This window comes from Lissotriton helveticus, chromosome 1_2 (assembly GCF_964261635.1).
Source record: "Lissotriton helveticus chromosome 1_2, aLisHel1.1, whole genome shotgun sequence".
Taxonomy (NCBI): domain Eukaryota; kingdom Metazoa; phylum Chordata; class Amphibia; order Caudata; family Salamandridae; genus Lissotriton; species Lissotriton helveticus.
Window position 1 is genome coordinate 1,175,502 of NC_136058.1, and position 24,642 is coordinate 1,200,143.

Below are 24,642 nucleotides of genomic sequence, written 5' to 3' on the forward strand. Positions count from 1 at the left end.
TCATGTTGCTCTTCATGCATTTGTTGAGAACCCTGGGGATCAGTGGTATCGGGGGAAAAGCGTAGGCAAATGTTTTTGACCAGCTTATCCATAGGGCATTCCCCTGGGACAGTGCCTCTGGTTGCCTGGATGCAAAGTATTGGCATTTTGCATTACGGTGTGTTGCAAATAGGTCTATTGTTGGCGTGCCCCATTTCCTGAATAGTCTCTCTGTTTCCTGACTGTTGAGTTCCCACTCGTGGGACGCTGAAGTCTGCCTGCTGAGCCAATCCGCTTCTACATTGTCCTTCCCTGGCAGGTGTATGGCTAGCAGGTCTATTTTTAGTGGTATAGCCCATTTCCAGATCTCATGTGCCAAGCTTGACAGAGGGAACGATTGAGTTCCCCCCAGTTTGTTTATGTAAAACATCGTTGTGGTGTTGTCTGTTTGTATTAGCATCTTCTGGTTGTACAGGTGTTTCTGAAAAGCCTTGAGGGCTAGCAACACAGTTTTCAGTTCCAGGTAATTGATGTGCCTGACTGCATCTGTAGGGCTCCACAGACCCCTCACTCTGAGCCTGTTCATGTGTGCGCCCCAACCCTTCTGGGATGCGTCTGTGGTGATGGTCACTGTTGGGTCCGGTGGTGTTAGAGGTTTCCCTTCTGTTATTCTCTCCTTGGTCCACCACCTTATCTCTTCCTGCACCCTGTGCGTTACAACCACTAGATCCTCCCAACTTCCTGTAGCTTGTGACCATTGCTGTTGCAGCCACTCTTGGAGTGGTCTCATTTGTAGGCGTACATTGGGGACCAGGTGTATGCATGATGCCATCATCCCCAAGATCTTGCTCACAGTCCTCACTGTCAGAGCTCGCCCCTTCTGGTAGTGACGTTTCTCCCTCAGTAGGCTGAGCGTTCTCTTTTCGCTCGGTAACACCCTGCATTGGACGGTGTCGATCTGGGCTCCCAGGAAGATCTTCACTTGCTCTGGTTCCATCGAGCATTTGCCCCAGTGTATGGAGAAACCCAGGCTTGCTAGCTTTCTTGTCACCTGTTCTGCATGCTCTTTGCATGTCCTGTAAGAGCTTGCCTTTACTAGCCAGTCGTCGAGGTAGGGGTACACGTGTATCCCCTTTCTTCTTAGGTGTGCGGCCACTGCCGCGAGGCATTTGGTGAACACTCTTGGTGCGGACTTTAGGCTGAATGCCAGGGTCGTGAATTGGTAGTGATCCTTGTTTACTGTGAACCTTAGCATGTGCTTGTGCTGCCTGTTCATGGGGATGTGCAGGTGCGCATCTTTGAGGTCTATGGTGGACAAGAAGTCCCCGGCCTTTATCTGTGGGATGACCTCTTGTAGGGACGTCATTTTGAATTTTTGAGTTTTGACGTATTTGTTTAGGAACCGTAGGTCCAGGATGGGTCTTAGACTTTCGTCCACTTTTGGCACCAGGAAGTAGTTTGAGTACACTCCCTTGTTCCGTTCTTTGAAAGGAACTCGTTTGATGGCCGCTTTGAGGAGGAGTTCTTGAGCTTCCTCTTGCAGTAGTTGCAGCTCTCTTCCCAAGTGCTGTCTTTTGTTTGGTTTTCTGTTTGGTGGTCTCTTTTCCAACTCTATGCAGTATCCGAACTGCATAATATTGAGTATCCACTTGTCTGTTGTTATCTTTCTCCACTCCTGGAGAAAAAATCTCAATCTTCCTCCTACCGGCGTCACATGTTCCTTTGTGTCTTGTCCGTGTAGCCATCTCCTCTTTGTTTTTCCGTGCTCCTCCCCCGGAGGGTTTGGGTGGGGGAGCACCTTCTTCCGTGTGAAGTCACTTAGAGGGGGGTTGTTCACCGCCTCTCCTTCTCTGGCCCCGTCCATTTCCTCTTGACCGAAAGGACTGGCCCCTGCTTTGGTAGTTCCAGCTTTGCCTCTGCTGGCCCTGGTGGCCTTGGTTGTCACTCTGTTGCCCCTGGTGGAAACTCTGGTGAGAATCTCCTCGCTGGCTTCCACCTCTGCCGTTCGGCCTCCGTGTAGGAGTGCCCCTTCTCATCCCCCTGAACTGCAGGGCCCCCATGGACCTTGCAGTCTAGTTGTCCTTCTTCAGTTGGGTGAGCTTCTCATCAACTGGGGCTCCGAATAGTGTTTCACCGTTGAAGGGTGTGTTCATGATGTTGTTCTGAACCTCAGCCTTGAAGCCTGAGATCCTGAGCCAGGCTTGCCTTCTCTCTGTGATGCCTATAGCCATCAGTCTGCTGGATGTTTCTGCCCCATCCAAGGCTGTCTTCAGGCACGAGTTGGCGATGTTCTTCCCCTCTTCCACAAGGTGTGATGCCCTCTCACGGTATTGTTCCGGGAGGTGCTTGAGCAACTGTCCCATCTCATCCCAGTGCTGGTATTGATGTCTATTCAGGAGGGCGTTGGAGTTCGCCATCCGCCAGTGCGTTGCGGCGTTCCTCTCAATCTTCCTGCCAATTAGATCCATCCTCCTGCTTTCCTTGTCAGGTGGAGGTCCAGACGTTGTTGGGACGTTTGCCCTTTTTCTGGCCGTTGCAGCGATTATAGAATCTGCTGTGACGGATCCCTTGATGTAAGCTGGGTCTTGGGAGGAGAATTTGTATTTCTTCTCCGTCCTCGGCGTTACTGATCTGCATGTAGCCGGGTCCTTGAAGGCTTCTTTCCCCTGGTCTGTGATACTCTTGAGCATGGGCAAGAACTGGCTTCTTGTCTGTATGGGGAGCAATGTCTCGAGCAGGAAGTCTGCTTTTGGCTTCTCCTCTTCCAGCTTAACTCCATAAGCTGCTGCCGCCTTTCTGACCACCTCATTGTATGCCCCAATGTCATCCGGTGGCGAAGGCCTCGAGGGGTATGTTTCCACCGCCTCCTCCGGGTTTTCGGCCTCGATGTCCTGCCATTCCTGGTCTTGGGCCGTCGAGGAACCTGAGCCGTAGCTTGACTGCTGCTCCCCGTAATCCCCTTCTGTGTAGTAGAGGTCTTCCTCCTCTTCGTGCTCCGAGGGTTCCGGAGTTTTCGGCGGCTCTTCGACGTCGAACTCCTCGAGCTCCTGTACCTCAGCGACGGTCGGTGCCGGCTTCGAGGGGATCTTGTAACTTCTCATTTTTTTCATCGAAGTCTTTCTTTCTCTGAAGGATGTTCTCCATTTCGGCCTCGAGCCTTCTTCTCTTTCTCTGCATCTCTGCGGCCTGCGCGTCGTCGAGCGTTTCGGCCTCTCTTTTGGGCGGCGTCGTCGACGTCGAAACTTTCTTCGGCTCCTTTTCTTTCGAAGTCGAAGGCCCTTTTTCGGGAGCTTGCTTCGATGACCTTTGCTTTTCGCTGGTCTTCGGCCTCCGGGAGTCCTTCTCGGAGGATCCGCTGGGCTCTTTTACGGAGGATGCAGCTTCGGTCGTCGATTTGCTCGGCGCCGGTGCTCCTTTCGAGGCTCTGGGCTCAGACTTTCGGGAGTCTGCCTCAGGTTTTCGAGGCCCTGTGGGAGTTTTCGGGGTCGTAGACTCTCCTACCTTATCAGGCGTTTTCTTATCGGTCTCAGCGACCGTGAAGTCATCTGGGCCTTCGGTAATGTTGTCCTCGTCGTCGGTGGGGAGGCCAAGTTCATAAAGCGTCGGGGCTTGGCCCTTGCCCTGCATCGTGTGGTGAGCCGTCCTCTGTCTTTCTCGAACTCGGAGTGTCTTCGGCTTGAAGACGGAGCAGGCGTTGCAGTCTCTGCTCTCGTGGTCGATTGGCAGGCAGAGGTTGCAGACTGGGTGCTGGTCCTTCTGTGCGAACTTGTAGTGGCAGTTCTTACAGAATTTAAAGGGCGTCTTGTACATCCCTGCGTTCAGGGGGCCCCCTGTGTGCGCATTCCTCCAAGGACGTCGAAGATTTTGAAGTTCTCTCCTTCCTTCGTCGTCTCTTCTCTAATGGTCCTCTTCTCTCGATCTTCTCAGGTCTTCACCGTTGAAGAGATGCTGTATTTCCTCCTTTTCTCCTCCAAAACTTCTGGAGCTTCACGCGACGATCCAGACCCAACGGCGGAAAAAAGAATCTGAAGATGGCGCCCAAGGGTGGTAGCTTCTGCCGGAAGCACGCCGACGTCACCGAAGGGACACCAAATGGTGGGACGTCAACGCCCACCTGGGCTACGACAAAAAAAAAAAAAAAAGGAGAAAAAAGACTACGATTCCGGACCCAACCACCAGATTGCGGAATATGCACAGCATAGTGAATCCAGAAAGATTCACGCTGCAAAACAGCAGCTAAAAGAGTAATACAGGAGTACCACTTACTGTAGAGCTACATGTGTTTGGGAATCTGCCCCATAGTATTATTTCCCCATTCTTGCAGCAAAGTACCACTGCAGACCTCAGAAACACACGCCAAACTCCTGAATACATACCAAATTATAGTTTTCAGTTCTCTTCCAAGTTTTGCATTCCATTGCTTCCTGAAACTGGAGTCAGCTGAACAGCACACTATAGACATATCTTTTTCTGTTTCCAACATACATCACCGTGCCTTCTACTCCAGTACACAGAGGTTTGCCAATTGTTACATATAACCCAGGACAGGCACTAATATTATTTGGGCAAGGTTAAGCAGGTGGCCCCCTTCATTCACATTTGGGAAAAAAGGTTTAACCCTGATGTCATGACTTGTATTCAGGGAGCGTTATTCCACTATGGCGGTGGTTGAAATACATGAGCAGCACAGCATTAAAGTTAAGTGCCGGCTGCCAATTATTGTACCAGTCGTTATTGGTGGGCCTGGGCCAGGCTTCTGTATGAATAGCAACTGCCCTGCCCTGTGTGACACAACACCCATAACACACTTGCCTGCCAATTATAGTAAACAAAGTGCTTCGTACTGATGAGGCCTTCTGTCACGTGCAACTCCATTAATCATCTGATTAGGTAATTTGCCATTTCTACATGTTCTACACTAACTTAAGTAATTGTTTTGTGTGTGTTATGCCTTTATTCCGATTTTTGTTTCTTGATATTAAGATTAAAAGATTGTGAAAAAGGACCTTGTGAAAAAAGACCTGTACGTACGCTTGCTTAGGTCTGCAGCCGTGTGAATTCATTACGTCATTGACATATGGACACACGCAGTACACTTTCACGCTGCCCTCATGTCTTCTCATACAAGAAGCACGTCTTACCTTTTTTTGTTACCCAAACATTTGGCTGAGTGCCAAGTACTGGCATCAGAGAACACGAAAGGCGGGAATGCTTACCGTTCTATCAGGTCCAGGCGCAGCTGGTGTCCGAAGGGCAGAGTAACCAGCTCCAGGCCCGAGCTCACTCCCATCATCCTCCGCGTCTCCGCAGAAACTTCCAGTATCCTGGCAACCTGCGAGGACAAAAGTTCAACCTGTAAGAGACTTCAGGAAGCTGGTTTATTGACGCTCACGATGCAAGAGGTTTAATGGGACAGAGCAGCTGAGCTCACCATGCACAAATACAATACGAGACAAGCAAACCATTTCCAAGCCACAAACAAACATGTCTTATCAGCTCCCACGCCCCTCGCGAGCTCTGCGGGGCCCAGCACGCACGCGCACCAAAGGCACAGTGGGGGAGTTCGGAAAAGAAATCGGGGGATGTAGTTTTCCTGTAGGCTTCTACTGAAGCAGAGGCAAGTCAAGTCAAATAAACTTTATTTCGATTCCATATAGAAATCATAAAAGTATACATTAAAACATTTTCTAAAGAGACATTGCAATTAATCCACCATAAAATCACAGTAGATATTTACAGAATCTTAAATTAAAATCACAGTACAGGTTTTTAAAGCTAATTTCCGTCAAGACTCAGTATCTGTTTCTAATCACTAGAGCTGATCTAATAAAATTTAAAACAGCATTACAGATATTTGTAGTTGACAGAGATAATAAAAGGTCATAAGCTTCTTTATAATAACGCGTTCCAAATGATACCAATAATGGTTTGATGAAGATGTTTCTTGGAACCTTATACAATGTACAGAAAAGAAGAAGGTGGAGAGTATTTTGCGAGACCCTATTATTACAAGGACAACAGGGTAATTTCTCCCACCATCCCCCCTGCTTTGGAAATGCAAACAAAAAGTGTAAAGTGCCAAGGCGAAATCTTGTAAGATAAAAACGCCATTGCGTGTTCATAATGTATGACAAATAGAGCGGGCGCACTAGTCTTCCTCGTACACGTAGTACCCGATCATTTGACTTTAAAGAACCTAGGTTAACACTATAGGCATTTTTGATAATTTCCTTAGCATCCTTACTAAGCATTTCAGGGTTTGTAAACATATTACTCAAACCTATTTTATAAAAAGTCTCTCTAACATATCGTAGCCACGGGATTTTGGTATAGTGATCGAGTTTAAGGCAATCTCGAATGATATCTTTTGTTAATTTCAATTCTTCTGATCGCCAAACTTTAGACCATAATGTTAGAGGTGCAACGTGAATAATATCACTTATAAACTCAATTCCAACTTCTCCGTGGCAAAAAGTGTTAGATGTGCCCAATGGTACGGATAATAAACGTTTTAAAAACTTATTTTCCATAATTTGTATTTTTTCACAGCTTTGTGATCCCCAAACCCCTGCACCATAAGTCAAGGCAGAAACACACTTAGCTTTATATAACGATGTAATTTCAGCTACACGTCGCTGGCCTAATTTGCTGGCGAAACGAAAGAGAGCTTCAGTTGACTGTGTAACCTTCTGAACCCGGGCTGTCAACAAAGGTTCCCAACTCAATTTTTTGTTAAAAAGGTTACCCAGATAACAGAAATTATCCACTTTCTCAATAGTAGCATTCTTAACACTATATTTCCGTATTTTAACATTTTTTTGACCACAAGTCATGGCAAAAGATTTAGTAAAATTGACACCTAGGTCTAGTTTACCCATAAACATGTCAAAAGCATTCAGACAAATCTGCATGCTGTTAGGGGTAAGTGCCATTAAAACAGTGTCATCGGCATAAGACAACATTGGGATTCTTTTACCATTTATCTTTGGAAAGTCAGCAGTCGTTTCTAATAGGTAGCCCTCTAAGCCATTTGTATAGACCAAAAATAAAAAAGGTGCTAAAATACATCCTTGTCGGACACCTTCGGTGGATAATATAGGTCTTGTTTTCTCACCTCCACGGCCATATCTGACTCTAACCATTGTAGCGGTATGTAACCTGCGAAGCAGGGTGACCAGAGGCTCCTCAAAACCCATAGAATCCATCATACACCATAATTTGTCCCTGCACACTGTGTCGAAGGCACTGGACAAGTCCATGAATGCCAAGTTAGAACCATTCTTGGCACCCATGTACTTGCCCATAATCAATGCCAGATTCAGGCACTGCTCACTGGTTCCTTTCCCCTTCCTGAAACCATATTGAGATTCTACAATAACCCCCGATGACTCTGCCCATGTTTCCAGCCGTGCCAATATCACCCTACCCATTAGCTTGCATGACGAGTCTATCAGTGATATTGGCCTATAACAGCGTGGGTCATGTTTATCACCTTTTTTAAAAATTGGGACCAAGACGGCCTCTTTCCAAGAGGTCGGAATAGGCCCGAGTATTAGTGCCTTAAAAACATTCAGGAGTAATGGAGACCAAACCTCCCGATCCTGAAGCAGAGGCAATTTCAGGTCTATTGGCATGTATGATGGAGCCCTCCGTCAACCCTGTCCGGGAAAGCTGCTGCAGTGGAAGTGACGTGCCACAGTCTGCGCCCCTTGAACAAAGCAGTAATTCAAGACTGCCTACTGAGAAGTAAATATTTGCCACCTGTGGCTGCAGTTTTCTAAAGTTCATCTTTGCTTGGGAAGAACACTGTACTTTTGCTGTTCAAAGGCTTAAGGAAAGGCACAGTTCACACTGTCAACAAAAAAAGCCCTCAAGGACAGGAGTTATTATAATAATGCACTACTGCAAACCATGGCATACTTATCCTAACTACAAGCACTTCTGAAGGATATAGTGATAAGCGCTATAAAATACGCCATTGCTCTCATCATTATTGTTAAAGTTCTAAGAGCTCCTCAATTTACATTCCCTTGCCTATAGTCTCCTTCTAGCCCACTCAAAATATTTCTAACCCACACCCCTGGCTCCTGTCTTGTCTACTAGGATTGTGAAGCTCCAGCATCATTTAGTACTGGGTTTGTTTGATCTATCATCCTTTAACATAGCTGGTAAGTATGAACTTGTCAGTATGTGTTGGTCATATTGTGATTTTGGTTGCATGCTACTGTTCCATGACTCTCATAAACACTACCTAGAACTGTCATGGGCCAATCACACCTCAAACCTGGACAAGCTATTCTTCAGGAAACCAGAAATGACAGTATTCTAGTGAATCTTATCAAGTTTTAATATTTTGTGTTGTCACTGTCAGTGGACATGCTACAATGAACTCTATTAAGAATCATGTAATATGTGCATTAAGTATACAAGTGCAACTTTAAAGTTCAGCGGTGCTATTGCAGGAACATTACTCCATCTGTAGCCCTAGTGTACATGGTTGGGCATTCCACCAAATATTATTTTACGTATTGCAATCATAATAAAGGCAAGTATTTCTTCGAGGGTATTACTTGAAAATAAATGCTAACAGTTATGATTCAAAAGAATGAGCGTAGCCTGATGTTTTTGCCTCCCAATTTTTGACTACATTATTTTTTTTTATCCCAAGGTTTATAACCCAAAGGAAAGACAAGTCAACGACAGCCGGGCCTGGGCATTTAGAGTTCCCCAGAGATACACTTTCTGCAAATTAGAAACCACTTGTGCCTAGTTTGTTGGCCTCACACAGCCGCAGTCCGTGCAGGTAACAGCGGTGGGGCCGGGTAAGGAGGGATTTCGAGGGACGATGCAGAGGGAAAATTCATTATTTATTTAATTTTCTCTCTGCATCGTCCCTTGAAATGCCCCCTTACCCGGCCCCAACGCTATTACCTGCACGGACCGCGGCAGGCCTCACAGTGGATTACCCCTGACTTTTTTCACCCAGAATCTCCTGAGGTTGGTTGATAATGAACATCCACATGCTCCAAATCCAAATGACATTCTTCCACGCCATGGCACATTGCTGTATTTCAGGCGCCTAGTCACAACTTTCCTGATGATCGAAACGTCATCTACATTGCATGCAGACCCTCTCTTTTTATGAAAATGTATTGGACTGCATTGCTATTATTTAGATTGTGGTATAAACCATAAACTTTTAAGTCACATTTATCACTCTTGCTTGCCTGAGTACTCGTCAGCTTCACTACCCACTATTATGGATGTTAATGAAAGTGTATTTGTAAGTTCCAATATTAATATATTGTTTCAAATACAAACTTTTGTTATCCAAGACTAATTCTTTATCCCGTAGAGAGCCATGTCTCTTGAAAACATTATATACCCCAGGTCCTTATGTACCTGTGGGTCTCCCTTGTTTCATGTAATACCCTTCATTTTATGTACACAACCACTGCATGACATAAAATGATAAGCGTCGCATTGGTTTGGTGCTACAAGGGAGCAGAATCAAATGGTTCGAAATCTGAATTAGTGCAAAAGATAAAAGTGTGAAAGGAAAACAGGATCTGGAAAAAAAGGATATGAAAAACAAAACAAAGTTAGGGCAGTAGTGACAAAGGACAAGTGGAAAGACAGTGACGCACCAGCAGTGAGTGTATGGTGTAAAAGGGTGGACTTCAAGGGGACTGAAGAGCAGGGTGACAAAAGGGGTACTCCCCTTTTAACAAATAAGAATTTAGATTTGAACCAAATTCTTTCAACGTCCATTTCAAAGCAAATTGGCCTTTTCTCTCCATTTACATTGGAACTGTTTGATTTGAATCAGAGCAGCTTCTAACTATTTGAATCGAACTCGTCACAGATTTGGGGTTCACTCTTTACAATATCTTTTACAAATGTCCGAATTCTGCATGGATGAGCATCTTATCCTAAACTGCATTTGCCTTTGTATGCCTAATCATTATAAAGTGATAGTAAATGTTTAATCTACAGTATGAGCTACATTAATTAATATCCTACAGTTATTTGCATCACATCCCTGAATATATTTGCCTCACCACTCTGGGTATACATATTTTCTTCACTGTCTTGAGGTCATCTGCAACTGGCAGGTGCCTTGTGTCGTCTTTGTCTGCCCTACAGCAGGTCCAGCTGTGCACGGCACATTTGAAGATGTTGTGCAACCTCATGCCTGATACAGACTGGCCTGCATACATTCACATAGTGACAAGCTGCAGACTGGCCTATCCGGAGCCCGCATGCACTCAGAGTCTGCAGGCTGGCCTAACTGGAGCCCGCATGCATTCATATAGAAACAAGCTGCAGATTGGCCTATCCGGAGCCCGCATACATTTACATAGTGACAGGCTGCAGATTAGCCTAGCTGGAACCCGCATGCATAGACATAGTAAAAGGCTGCAGATTGGTCTATCTGGAGCCCACATGCATTCAGATAGTGACAGACTGCAGATTGGCCTATCTGGAGCCTGCATGCATTCAAATAGTATCAAGCTGCAGATTTGCCTATTTGGAGCCAGCATGCATTCACACATTGTTAGGCTGCAGATTGGCCTATCTGGAGCCCACGTACATTCAAATAGTGAAAGGCTGCAGATTAGCCTCTGGAGCCAGCATGCATTCACATAGAGAGAGGCTGCAGGCTTGCCTATCTGGAGCCCGCATGCACTCACATAGAGAGAGGCTGCAGACTGGCCTATCTGGAGCCTGCATGCACTCACATAGGGAGAGGCTGCAGACTGGCCTAGCTGGAGCCTTCATGCACTCACATAGGGAGAGGCTGTAGACTGGCCTATCTGGAGTCTGCATGCATTCACATAGTGACAGGCTGCAGATTGGCCTATCTGGTGCTTGCTTGTATTCAAGCAGTGAGAGGCAGCAGATTGGCCTATCTAGACCGAGCATGCATTCAAGTAGTGACAGGCTGCAGATTGGCCTATAATGAGCCATCATGCATTCACATAGGGGCATATGTATCAACCGAATTTTGATTTACAAACGCTGCGAAAAAAAATTCTAGACCATTTGTGTAAACCAAAAACAAAAATGGGGCTAAAATACAGCCCTGGCGGACGCCTTCAGTTGATGGGATAGACCCAGTTTTTTCGCCCCCGGGGCCATATCGAATTGTCACAGAAGTAGCAGCATGTAATCTGCGCAACAAAGTAACCAGTGATTCCTCAAACCCCATAGATTCCATTAGCAATCACAATTTCCCCCTGCACACAGTATCGAAGGCACTGGATAAGTCCATAAAGGCCAGGTGAATTGAGACACCCCTGGCCTTTATTAGGTCTCGCCTGCGAAAAGCGCGCGAAGTGCATTCTCGCTGCGAGAACTATAGTCGCCGGCTCAGCCGACAACGAGTGGAGACAAGAGATGGCCACGCGTGCAGCATTGTCAATGGGATTTGGTCGCGCGGGTGAGTCAGTCTCCAATTCAGACTCGGAGATTGTGCCGGGACAGCCGATGTGCACGCTCACGGCGACGGCGTCTCGTGCGCTCCCACCGCGCTTTCAGTTTCGAGGCCGGCGATCCAGGGAGCTCCATGCACCATGGCCGCCGCCACCCGGGGGGGGATCCATGAAAATGCAGCCCTCAGCCCCCAGAGCAGCGTCAGCGGTAAGCGGGCTTCAGTTTGTTTAAATGATTCTTATGCCTTGTGTGTCCCCGGGAAATACCTACTACATGCAGACCAGCCTGTACGGAAACCCGCAGATAGAGGGACAGACCTGTGCTCGTGAAAGACTAGGAGAGGCCTTTTATTCACGCCCTACCATGGGACCCCTATGCCCACACTGGCATGGGCTGCCCCGGTCCCTTTCAGGCAATTTTGCTCTGGGCGCACTTCATGTGCTGAGTGCTCTGCCATATGCCCCTGGGGCTCTCTGCCCGTCAGGAGAACTGCCTGTGAAAGGCTTGTTTAACTTGTTGGCTCACCCACCTTCAATTCTAACCCTGTCGCCTGCGGCTATGGGCTCACGGGACAGAGCCCAGCTTCGTGGCACCCAGTCTAGCGCCTGCGCCATGAAGTCCTGAGTGCTAAGTATAGCCAGACATGCCCCGGGGCGCTATTATCGTCTCGCCACGCCTCTTCTCGGCGGTGTTTGTGTCCAGTGTTGTGAGAGCTCTCCCGCCACGTGCCGCTCAGCAGCCGAACCTCGACGGTTCGCGGCACCCAGTCCACCCCGCCCACCCGGCGGTGTTTATCTCTTGAAATTCACCTGTAGAAGCTTTCCCATCTGTTTTGTGCTGCTCCGGTGCCCCCATCCCTTGTCTTTTGGTCAATTGAAGCCAATAACCATGGGGCGAGAAGACGAACTGATGAAGATCGCCAAAAAGCTTGAAAAAATGGGGGCACTGAAGAATCGGGTAGGTAATTCCAGATATTTATCGAGCTATGGCTCTCCCTTTGAGTTGCACGCTAGTGCCTGGTCGAAAAATGGTATAACAATGTTATTGAACACTTCTGTATTGCACACGTGAGGTAGCCTTTTGTCACTTATATCTTTGCAATATTAGATGCATTACAAAACTCAGCGGTCCTGCTTTTATCGACATCAGGAGGCCGGCTCTGTACTGCTGGGATTTAAATCTCTTGACAATTGCTGCACACAGATCTCTGCAGCGCGTGCTTTAGCAGGTACAGATAACTTAGCTGATGAGATGTTAAGATGCCACTCAATTACACGCAGTGGGCAATGCCTGCCACCCTTGATGCCGCTCTCAATGTACAGTTTTTAGATGCACCCCATGTGGATTCATCTCAGCAGAGCTGATGCCTGGCATACATCGCCTTGTCTCCTACAACGCCCCCCTCGCCACACCAGTTGTTTCTTTGGAGCTGGCAGGGTCTGCCGAGATGACACGGGTCGTGAGTAGCTGAACAGGTGCTGTGGCCTGTCAGTGTAAGGGTGTATGGGCCGGGTCAAAGGAATGATGCGATTCTGCGACTGCATTGTTTCGCGAATAGTTATGGGTTGGCAGCATTTGCCATATATTGCAATATCTCCTGCATCATTTGAAACCTTTAGCCCCCCCCCCCAAAAAAATGTGTCTAGATCAAAAGGACCAAAAGTTATTTTTTTTAAAAATGCGGCGGTATGCATTGCTGTGCACAAAAGTGAACTGGCCGCATTTCTGTTCCTTAGTTCTGTATTTGAGTGTTCCACTGTTGCTGCTGAAGTGGAACCTTTGCTTAGAGACAGTGTTAACGTGTACACAATGTAAAATAATGCAATAGTACTGTCACAAAATGTGCCGCATTATGATGCAAAATGTGCCGTTTGTTGCCACACAATTTAGTCAACCCGGCCATATGATGTGGTCCTCCCCGTCGCATAGTTCTAGCGGCCGTGACCAAAGGCTTTTCTGAAAAGCCGGTATATGTGGGGCTGGACTGGGCTGAATGGGGCTCTAAAAGATCAGGAGGGTTGGGACATGATCAGTTATACATCAAGGGTGTAGCTGAGAAGGCGGGAGTGCTGGAGCGGCCGGGCGAATGTCAAGCTCTGCCTCGCAAGCACTAAGTGACCCCGCCTCAGCCTGGTCAACTTTGGAAAGGCCCTGGCTGTCCAGATTCCTCTCGTTGACCTCCTGCCAATACGCTCCATAACGGGGGCAAATGTATCCAAACGAATGTCCTCACTTTCCCTAACGTGTACTAACGTGTAAGGATGAAAGGCTATATTTCCCGCGCTGGTACACGTATTACCGACCTTTCTTAGTACCGCAATTATTGTGTTTAATAATAATGGCAAACCTCTTTGGAAACTACGCGGATAGGCTGTGAATATTGTTTGTGTCACTTAAAGCAGGCCACACACCCGCCACTGGCTGTCCTATAAATAAGTTACATCTCCATCAAAAAATTAGAATTTTTAGTTTTCCAAAGTAAACTCCATCATCAGTATAGCGCCATCGGCACAGGCAAGTGGAAAGCTCTTGGTACAAAGTATTAGACACCCAGGGGACAGCAGCCAGTGTCTGCTTGTGAGATAGTGCCAGGTTCGACGCCTAAACCAGACAATGTGTTGTGTGGGGGCAGGTGCAGCTAACAGATTTGAAAACTGGCAGGACGGACACAGACCGAATCCTTGGGGGGAAAAACTTGCTAATGAGGTAGGTAATAATAACACCTGGCATTAATTGGACAATAGCAGTTCTGCGCCTATTGTATGAATACCAGGTAAAGGTAGGGTGACCAGATTACCAAAACAAACAAGCATTTGCAATGCGATAGGTTTCGCATTAATAAAGTTTGAGCTATTGGCATTGCTAAATAATGCAACACCGATAGCTCAAACTTTAATAATGCGAGACCTATTGCATTGCAAATGCTTGTGTACTTACCCATGATCAGGGCCAGGTTGAGGCACTGCTCGGTTGTCCCCCTACCTTTTCTAAAACCATATTGTGTATCCACAATAAGTCCAGAAGAATTCGCCCATGTCTCTAGACGGGCCAATATTACTCTCCCCAATAGTTTGCACGAAGCGTCTATTAAGGAGATTGGCCCATAACAGCAGGGGTCACTTTTGTTACCTTTTTTAAAAATGGGCACAACCACTGCCTCTTTCCAAGATGATGGAATGGGCCCCACGATGATCGCCTTAAAAACATTAAGCAACAAGGGTGCCCAAACTTGAGGATTATTTTAAAAAAAATCCCAAGGTACAGCGTCTGGACCTGGTGCCTTAAGTGGGATGCCTTGTCGCAGGGCCTCCTCCACTTATCCCAATGAGAGCGATAGACTGAGGTGTTGTGCAGTCTGAGTATTAAGATGGATTTCATCCTCACTTTCGTTTACCAATGTGATGCCCTTTGGATTAGAAATCCCAGAGTAATGGGCCTCGCAAGCCTCCCCAGTTATATGCATAATCACTGACCTGTTTTCATTAGTAAAGAGGGGGCGATTAACAACCTCCCAAAATAACTGAATTTTGATTTGCAAACGCTACGAATCGCAAAAAAGCAGCATTTGCGACTCAAAATTCGGAAAACGGTATGTATGAGGATAATCGCATCGCAAATTTAAGGAATCGCAAAATTTGCGATTCCTTAAGTTTGCGTAAGCATTTAAGGAATCGCAAATTGCGATTCCTTAAATGCTATGTATGAAGCACCCAAGTTGTGCGATTTCTCATTAAGTAATCGCAAATTACTACCAACTTTAAGTTGGTGGTAATTTGCGATTTCTTTCCCAAATGCACCTTTTGGCATTTGCAAAGGTGCCATGTGGCGCACACATGTTCATTTCAGGGGTGCATCAGGGTGTCCTTATGACACCCCTGCACCATTGAAATTATTCTCAATTTGCGATTCTCAAATTGCGAATCGCAAATTGAGAATGACTTCCCATTCATTCCCATGGGCCTCCTGGCCCATAGAAATGAATTGGAAAGTATTCCTTAACCCCTCCGCTGCGCTGAACGTTCTGCGCTGGTGCAGAACGTTCTATTGCGCGGGCAGGGCCGCGACGTTCAGCAGGTAGTGCACGCGGCATCCGCTGAACGTGCGCAGAACTTAACGGGTTAATTGCGATTAATCGCAATTGCGGAATACTAAGAATTCGCAAAAAAATTGCGATTTCTTTAATACATCCCGTTTTGCAATTCTCAAATAGCGATATCTAAAAAATCGCTATTTGAGAATCGCAAATGAGGATGTTGATACATATGGCCCATAGTGTCAAGCTGCAGATTGGCCCATCTGGAGCCCGCATGCATTTACATGATATTAGTGACAGGCTTCTGATTGGCCTAGCTGGGGCTCGCTTGTATCTACGCAGTGAGAGGCCGCTGTAAACCAGTCGCAGGCTCCGCCCTCCAGATCCTGGCTTTCATGCCTGGAGGTGAAATATAATCCAACTTGTTGTTAAGTAACTTTGAAAATAATAATTAACGTCGAAAAAGAGATAACGCCTTTTGAAGCCGATGACTTCACGGAAACCAGCTGTATTCTGTATCCATGGCAACTTGGAATGGAGGTACGTCACCTGCGGTCAAATTACACCTGCCACCCATCAATCAAATAACCCTCGCCTGTTTCCATTGGCTCCTCCTTAAGAGAAGGTGCAATAAGCGTACAATGCTGATACTACGTCGAGAGAAAATCGAACATCCTTTTATTTGTATGGTTATCGCAGTTACTGTAAACGTCTACCTGCTTAATGTATATTATGCTTCACCCGCGTTTTTTAAATTTATTTGCAGCTAAGGAACTTGAAGCAATCCAAGATGTAATCCCAGGTGGGATGCATGGGAGTAGAACTCATATTGCCTGTCAGAAATGAAACGAATACGTTTTATACGTTATGTCATGTTTTCCTGCTACTTGATTTTTAGGTGTGTCCACAGTGATAATGTAACGCTGTTCGCAACAGCTTCCCTTTACTCTGACAAACTACAGACTGTAGTTGGGTGACCTCTGCAGGCAGAATGTGGTATTGTTTGACTTCGGCGAGCCATCCTTTCATCCTGGTCTTCTTCCACCATTTTAATTACTCTGTTCTAAATACGAATTTGTCCCCCAGCTCCCCCGCACGTCGGCATAAAGAAAGGACTATTCAAACATCAGAATGAAATAACACTCAAAATGAATTTGCCACTCGTAAGAAGGAATGCAAAATAGAAATTGTGTTTCAAACGTGGGGGCTGATGGAGAGAGACGAGTATACTATTGAGCTGGAGGTTAGAGTTATTTTGAAGTCAGTTATACCGGAGATGGGGTTCTGTAAAAATGGAGAATTAGCAGACAGTGAAAGTAAATGGAGTGACAGTAAGTGGAGGATAACATGCAGTGCTTAATTTGTAGAATAAATAAATAAATAGACAAAAAGTGAAGGGGCCTATTTGCTTCTTTTTTTTTAAAGAGACCGCTGCTCACTTCCACCGCTAGTGCGTCATAAGGTGGGGTGTAATACCAGACTTAAATTCGTCGCGAATGGGATTTGGCCAGTTCCCCTTAGAAGCTTTAGGAAATAAAGTGGTAAAACAGGGAAAAGAGCAGATAAAGGGTAGTAAAGAAGAGACAAAATTAGGGGATGGTGGCCCACTCTCATCCCTTCATTTTTTGTTCTCGTCCCTTAAATCAAGTGCCGGTGGAGCCTACCGGCCGACACTGGCACAAATTAACAACCGTCATTGTAGTGCTTGGATGTCCAAAGTTGCTCCCCACTTACTGCTGTTGGTTAAAGTTATCAAGACAGCCTCTGAACACGTAAAAAACATAAGGTGGAGAGCTCACATTCAGCCAAGAGTCCTGCTCCTGACAAAGGATGCTTATTGTTAACCGACTCGATGGTATGCAGTTTAAAAACCTCAGAAGGATGAAAGGCTGAATGGAGCCAAATCTCTGGCTACGGGCTCAGACGCAGATCTCTGCAGTTGATGCATTAGTCCGCTGAGCCACCGGAAGCAGATTTCTCATTTAGGTTAATTATACGTAAATATATCATACATGGTTATCGTGAAAATTTAGCATGGCACCACCCAAAAGAAGAATGTTGGATACTATGGAATGGATAGGAAAGACTGAAAAGATTCAACGAAGGAGAATTTAAATACGTTGGAGACCTTTGAGTGATTTGAAAAGGTTCAACAGAGGCTATTCCATTTTGTAGTCTCTCAGCTCTAATGAGATCGAGCACAGCTATGACGTTTTAGGGCATCTCCAGGTTGGGGGGCACAGGACCCTTTTTTACCAGCTGGAAATTCTGACCCAAAAAATCCCTTTGGGATTTGGCTGCAAAGGCAGACCATCCTCGATTCCAATTTGGCCCCCTTGAAAGGCCACATCTCTGCTCCTTCCTCTGGGCATCCTGGCATTTGTTCAGAAGTATAGTCAATGTGGGCCTCCAGGCCAAAGTGTAAAATAATAGTAATTTTGCTCCCATTTTCCCACTGAAAGGAAGAGGAGCGCGGCAGAAATGTTCTCTATTCCAGCTCCTTATAGTGCTCAAGATGAAGCAAGTGGGAGTGGCGATAAAGGATGAGTCGTCGTTGTGAAGGGCTTTTCTTTGGTGCAGAGGAGCATAAAGCGCCTTTTATGGAGACGGTTGTCTGTTCCTTTTAAATTCTCCCTGACAGTGAGTCTGATGAAGTGGTGGCTTCATGAATTCAGTGAAGTGTTCTGCCTTAGATTAAACAAGGTCAACATTTAATTCATGTATACCGGAGACACATTAATGAACAAACTGGAAGGTATAGGGGTTGTGTTGACCAGGGATTGATGCTGATTTGTTTAAGGCAATTTTGTTAGCAGTTTCGGAAAGATATGCTTCTAAGTTAGAGGTTTCAGGTTTATACAGGATATCCCTGCTAGCAAAGATGGAAATAATAAAGAGGAGTATTCGTCCTAAGCTACTGAAAAATATAATACCCCAAAACAGAGGCACATTATTATATCTGGATTTCCGTGGGACTCTGTCGCTCATACTTTCTGAAGGTGGTCTTACTCTTCTAAATTCTGAAAGGTATTAGTGGTTATCCTAAAAGACAATGAGTTTTAATGCGAGCAGAAATATCACTAGTGTGGATCTAGGATTTGCTTTTAAGGGAATGTGCGTCTTGCACGTATTTACCCTATCAGAGTGGGGTGGATTTGTTTGGGAGATCTAGACGAGTAAGGTGCTATTGTCTAATCATACGTCTAGGTTCACCCCTTTCCTGCCACTGGAGAGAATTTCCTGTCACCGAAGGGATTTAGTCGTGTTAAAACCTACTTTTTATTTATATTATATTTCATTATATTGTATCGTATTATATTTCGTTTTATGGATGGATGTGCTTTCTCAGTGACTCTACTAGTTAGGAGTTCCTTCACATTGTGTATGGTCTATTTTTCTTGCAGTGTATCGAATAAGATAGGATTAAATAATATGTAAAAGAGGCGCAAATGAATGATCTCTCCTTACAACATGAGCGGTTATTGTGAGAATATATTTGCATACAACACAAGATAATCCTTGCCAAAAATTAGATGTGTCTAGTGGTTCTGACTACATTATTGCCCCCTTAACTGCTGGGCCTTCCTCCCCTAGTGCCGAGCCCTTTTTTGTCTATTTGGGCAGCAGCAGCACCCCTGCAATGGCGCCCCACTGACTGGCTCAGAGCCACCAAATGAAAAATAAAACTATATTCAAGCATCGTTTCGTTTTTCATTTGCCGGCTCTGAGCCAGTGCTGTAGGGGAGGGCGGGCCTAGGCATCGGAGGGGGGGGGGGGGGAGGAGGAGTGCTATATGCACTCCCTAAGTGCGCATATGGGTGTTGGTCGGCTGTCTCAGTTTGGACAAACACTCATGCGCATTTATGTTCCTGTATTGCAAACCCACACACTCCCTGATCTGAGCGGAGCGTCTTTCCAGCACGCTCAGGCCAATACCCATGCTCTAGCAGCACTGGGATTGAATGGGAGTCTGTCCCAAGGACTGCCGGGACCAGGAAGAGGATAGGAGGCGCGACGCGGGAGACGCCGGCAGCTTCGGGTAAGTTCTTTAAAAATGTATATATTATTACTAACAAACCCCTGTGCTCCCCCTCCCCACGCTCCCACTCCCATGTTCCTTCCATCCCCCCACCACCCTTTGTTTGTGGCAGCAGCAACTGTATTTGGGGTAGTTCCTGCTTAGGGCTCCATAACTTTTTTTTCCACATAAGGTATCCATGCCAATATTGTGTCCTTTTTTTCAACATCCTGGGGATTCTAAAGGTATCCAGGACTTGAGGAATTCCCCAGGGGGGACTGAGAAAATAGACTAAAAGAGTAGCAACATTTTGAGTTTATTGGGGTAAAATAGGAAAAAAGTGCTCCAAATAAAAGTCTTTTTTGTTTTCCTAAAAATTGAATCAATGAATGGTTTGCTATGCTAAAGTCACCATCTTCCCAGCTTTCAGGAACATGCATAGAAGGATAGAAAACAAAACAAAGGTTTTACCACAGTTTTGGCATTTTTCTAAGAGGTAGACCATTTTTAGGTCTCGCCTAGTCAGAGCTTGTGCTGTCTCTTCGAGACATGCTATTTTCAGGATATGGGCTTTAAGCTCCACCCACTTTCCACCCATCTTTTAAATTACCTCCTGTTACTGTCTTTTGTAAATGGTGGCTTTTCATTGGTCATTAGGCTTAGTAGTTCCTCCTTAGTACCGCCTTTTCTGTTGTTGTAACCTCCCATGAGGACTGCACTCTTACGTGTGTTGTTACTCAGTATCTTTTATTTACAGTCTGTTAGGACTATTTTGTTAAATGACTTTCTCCTATTGCACACACGACATGCTTTCCTGCAACTGTATATTTTTTTTTTTAAGCAGCGCAGCCACACTTTAACTTATGTTATGCTTTTTAATTCAAGAATGGTGGCCGCACATTAACGCTGCTCACACCATAATATATTTTCTTTAAAGCACCGTCATTTTAAGACGTGCTTAGTGTTATTTTTTCAAACGCAAGGCATGCGTCAGGTTCGAGAATGGCGGCTGCGCATTTCTTTTCTTATGTGCGGCTCGTCCAAATGAATCAACACAGTCAACAATGATGCCCGTGGCTTGCAGCCTCTCATCCCTGTCTCGACCCGGGCACCGCGCTTCAGATATACTTCATGTACGTCAAGGGCAGACTGGGTGGAAAAATCTCTGACTCTTTCAGAGTCCACTGAGCAGTCACCAAGGCAATGCTAGACTCAGGTATGCTCAATGACAGTGCTCTGTGACATGGCTACCTCAGCTATGGTGAGGCGAGTACCTCAGCGGGTCTGTCCAGGCTGCCCTGTGTCTGCGTTATTTGTCTGCATGTATCTGTGAATGAGTGGAAGAGCGGCAAGCAGGGCCCTGGCGGCATGACTGCACACTTGTGCTCTTCTTTCCCTGTCTGTCCTATGTGTTAGCTTCAGATGTCTGCTCAAGCGCACGAGTGCATGCATGTCAGTGGGAGTAACTGCACCTTCATGTGTGTACTCATTAGGACAGCAATCAATGCATATATGGAATATGCCTTTGCTAATGCTCACATGCTATTTGGAGACGTCCATAAAAGTATGTATGCCGATACAGATCACTAGTTACTTAGGTCTTAGCTTGTACATTGTCATGTCATCACATGTAATTGAGTTGGTGCTGTTGTGCACAGATGTTGGTGCCTCAGAATGAGTATCTGACAATCTAACTTGCCCTTTGTGCTTGTAATTGTCTATTCGTAAGAGAGTGTGTGTACTTTACTCAGTTAGTATCTCATAGAGAAATGCTGAAATAGAGATTACATGAGACGTGTTCTGCCCTTTTCACTTCCTAATAATAAAAAAATAAGCATTGGCAAAGCCAATAGGTCGTGCTTGAGCAAGAGCTATTTGTTTTGTAATTTTTTTCACCATGTTGTACAGCGGCATGACTGGAGGTTAAGAACAAAAACGATATGATGCGGTCAACGCTTACTTTCCTGACTTTCAGCCATGCTGCACAGCAACTGCACAGCTGCATAACATAACTAAACAAAACATTGGCAAAGCCAATATATTCCACATTGGGTGACCATTTGGCTTTACCAATGCTTTTTTTAACTGTTGAACTTCTTCACAACCTTCTCCTACATCCACACTCTGACTACTTCTCAGGGATCCCATGTGAGTTTATGTTGATTGGTCGGTTTTTGAAGCACAGAAAGAAACAGACAGACTGATCAAATAATTACCAGAGATGGAACTCTGCGCCAAAAACTATAGGTTGTGAAGTGTTTGACATCAAGCCCACGTGTGATGAACAGCAGACTATCCGCTCAGGATTCTTCTTTGAAAACACTCATGTCTAATACAATCAAAAACAAGGATTTGCAATGCAATAGGTTTTGCATTACTGAAAGTTCGATCTATTGGCGTTGCAAATAATAATGCAACGCTAATAGGTCAAACTATCAGTATTGCGAGACCTATTGCGTTCTTCTCTTCAGGAAGAGAATATATTTTGATATTTTATGGGATGAATTGCAGTTCACAGTTACAGCTGAGGGTGCCTCCAAATGCTTATAGACAAAATAACAATGGACTACTCAATACCACTCTAAAATAAACGCTCCATTTTTTATCAGCTCCGGATTCAGAGCTGTTTGTCCATTCGTGCCGCTGAAGGGATCAGCAGCTCTAGATAGATAGATGCCCCAACAGCCATGTGCTTTTTCATCTTGTTTGCCGCGCCACTTCTGCACATCTGGCTGCTCTAACTTCTCATACCTTTAAACTCTTAAGTTTTCATAATTTTGCCTTTGTGTTCTTTGCCGACCTTATCTCTTTCAGCTTCGTGCTCTCTCAAAAATTATTAATGTTCTCACAAGGATTTTTTTTATACAGTAGAAAACTGGTGTGAGTGTGCGAGATGCATCATTTATTCCCTCTCAAATTATTCTAAAGTTCCTTGCATGCTTTGAAGTCCTCTGTATTTTTTAATGTATTCTTCCGGTTAACCACGTAGTCACATGGAGTTGACTGAATTGTACAAGGTTGACGAGTCTGCCTTGACAATTATAAAACATACAGCTCTTTGCCTGCAATGGGCTGCATCTGTCTGAGCTATTTAGTCTCCATATATATATGATATACATCTGTGAGTCATAGTCCATGGTATAAAAGGCCTTTGCTCACTAAGTGGCTGCCTGAGGTGTGCAGTCTTGGTTTTCATCGTGGGAGTGGTATCTGGGTGCAGAAACATTCCGCAGCCGTGCCCGAGATGCATTACTGATATACACACACGCATTGCAGAAGTTGGGCACGGTCGTGCCAAGTGACCTGTGCCTCACCCACGACAGGCGCATTCCGAAGGGGGTGCCTTCACCTCTGCCACTCACTCGAAGGGAGAAATATGAGTGCCACAAGCAGTCTGATTCAATCTCGAGACTCCTGGGGAACACAGCACAGTTTCAGAATTCCAATACCACCCATTCCCAACAAAAGTGAGGGCTAAATACTGGTGAAATCTAGGAAAAATACAAATTTGGGATCACAAGGATCACCTGGAGATCTGTTTTCTATTGCCTCTGTGCCTGTGTCGGCTGAATAGTCCAGGATGTGTTGACACTCTAAAGAGCTGTGTGAACTTGTTCAACATCTCCAAGGCCAAGAGACTCAAAGGTTGGTATGAGGAAAATGTTTTGATTATCTCAGTTTGAAGTGGAACTTATGATTAAACAGAGTTTGAACTGTGCAAGTATGCAGAGATTTCTTTCTCCGCTCCTTCGCGAAATGTACAAAGAGAACGGCAGATGGTCTTTCAGAAACACCTTTTATCTGCACAACATATATAGCTACCAATGGGATAACATTCGCCCCATCAACCCCCGCGGTGTGGGGGGGGGGGGGGGGCGAGCACTTGGGGCCCCCTCCGGCACTGTGCACGGGTGGCGAGCCTCTGGCTTGAGAGCTCCTGACTGGGTTCGATGTGGGGCATCCTTGTACTTTGCAGGGAGGGCCTCGTTTTGTTACACCACTGATGGCTAGTGGTGAGATAAGGTGCAGAAGAGGCAGGTAGTTTTGCATTCGCAGAGATCTGATTTTTGCACAAGGACAACTTACTTGAATGTATTTATACTAAAAATATACTTGTGATCTTAAATGTGATTGACTGTGGTCAATAGAGATAACACAGTGACATCAAGTTGAGAAAATTCTTTAGAGATGGGCCCACCATAACTTTAAATATGTCCATGAACCTGGTATTATTTTATGAAGTAAATCCCCCAGTGTATGTTCTGTAAAGGTCTCTTAGCATCACACAATAAGTAGTGCAACTAGTGTGTCAAGGGCCCCAGAGCAGCGTTTACCATACTGTGGTCGCAACCTACTAGCTGGCCGTGAGCCACCTTTTGGTGGGTTGCAAAAGTTCAAGCAATAAATAAAGATGCCTTTAAGTTCTTAAAATATCTTGTCACATTTGTTACACTTTAAAGACAAGGGTCAAATGTCAGGATATGTCTTCTGACAAATTGCTGCTTTTTTATCATGGAGATTGGTGTTTACAAACTCTTCTCACTTTGCAGTCAGAGAATGAAAAGTAGAGTGAATCATGTGACAATCTTGCTGGGGTAGAGACAGTGTGAAAGGAAAGGCTGTAGGGTGTCATTTTTTTGTAACACACAACAAAATGTCAATACCTTTAAATGAACTGTACACATTAAGAAGTTGGGAAAGCAAAAATGAAGCAAAAATTGTGGGCAATCCTACAGTGTGATGGAAACAAAGATTTCAATAGGATCAAAACAAATCAGGATACTTTACTTAGTGATGCACAAATTATAAATATTCACTGAAACACAATTTCCACACATTATCTTTTGTGTGCAGTTTCGTTTTAATCAGTAAAACTGTATGTCTGTGGAAATTTAGTGGCCATTTCAACTAAAATGTACTGTTTTTAAATGACTTTGTGCTTGGAGAGAAATTGCCCCCCCTAGCTGCTGTATGAATTATAAAATGCAGCATTAATCAGGGTTCAGTAGTCCCATCAGGCCTCTAGATCCCGGTGCCACAACACCAGCTGCACCAATGGAAGCTACACTCAGTCGCAGCTGCTCCCGTAGTGGGGCGGAGTGGGGGGTAATGAAAGAAGGGGAGGCATGTTAACAATAAAATACAAAAAATCTCTTACCACAGCCACCGCCTCTTC

The 24,642-nt window shown here is 45.4% G+C and overlaps 1 protein-coding gene across 3 annotated transcripts in view; it reads right to left on the reverse strand.

The window, feature by feature from the left end:
- BCAR3 (BCAR3 adaptor protein, NSP family member) overlaps positions 1–24,642 on the reverse strand; it is a 299,503-nt gene that overhangs the window by 12,022 nt on the left and 262,839 nt on the right. For all 3 annotated transcript variants that reach the window (XM_078668222.1, XM_078668215.1, XM_078668232.1), the window contains one exon: positions 5,196–5,311. In XM_078668222.1, the coding sequence (XP_078524348.1) occupies positions 5,196–5,311 (116 nt within the window). The remainder of the gene's footprint in view (positions 1–5,195; positions 5,312–24,642) is intronic.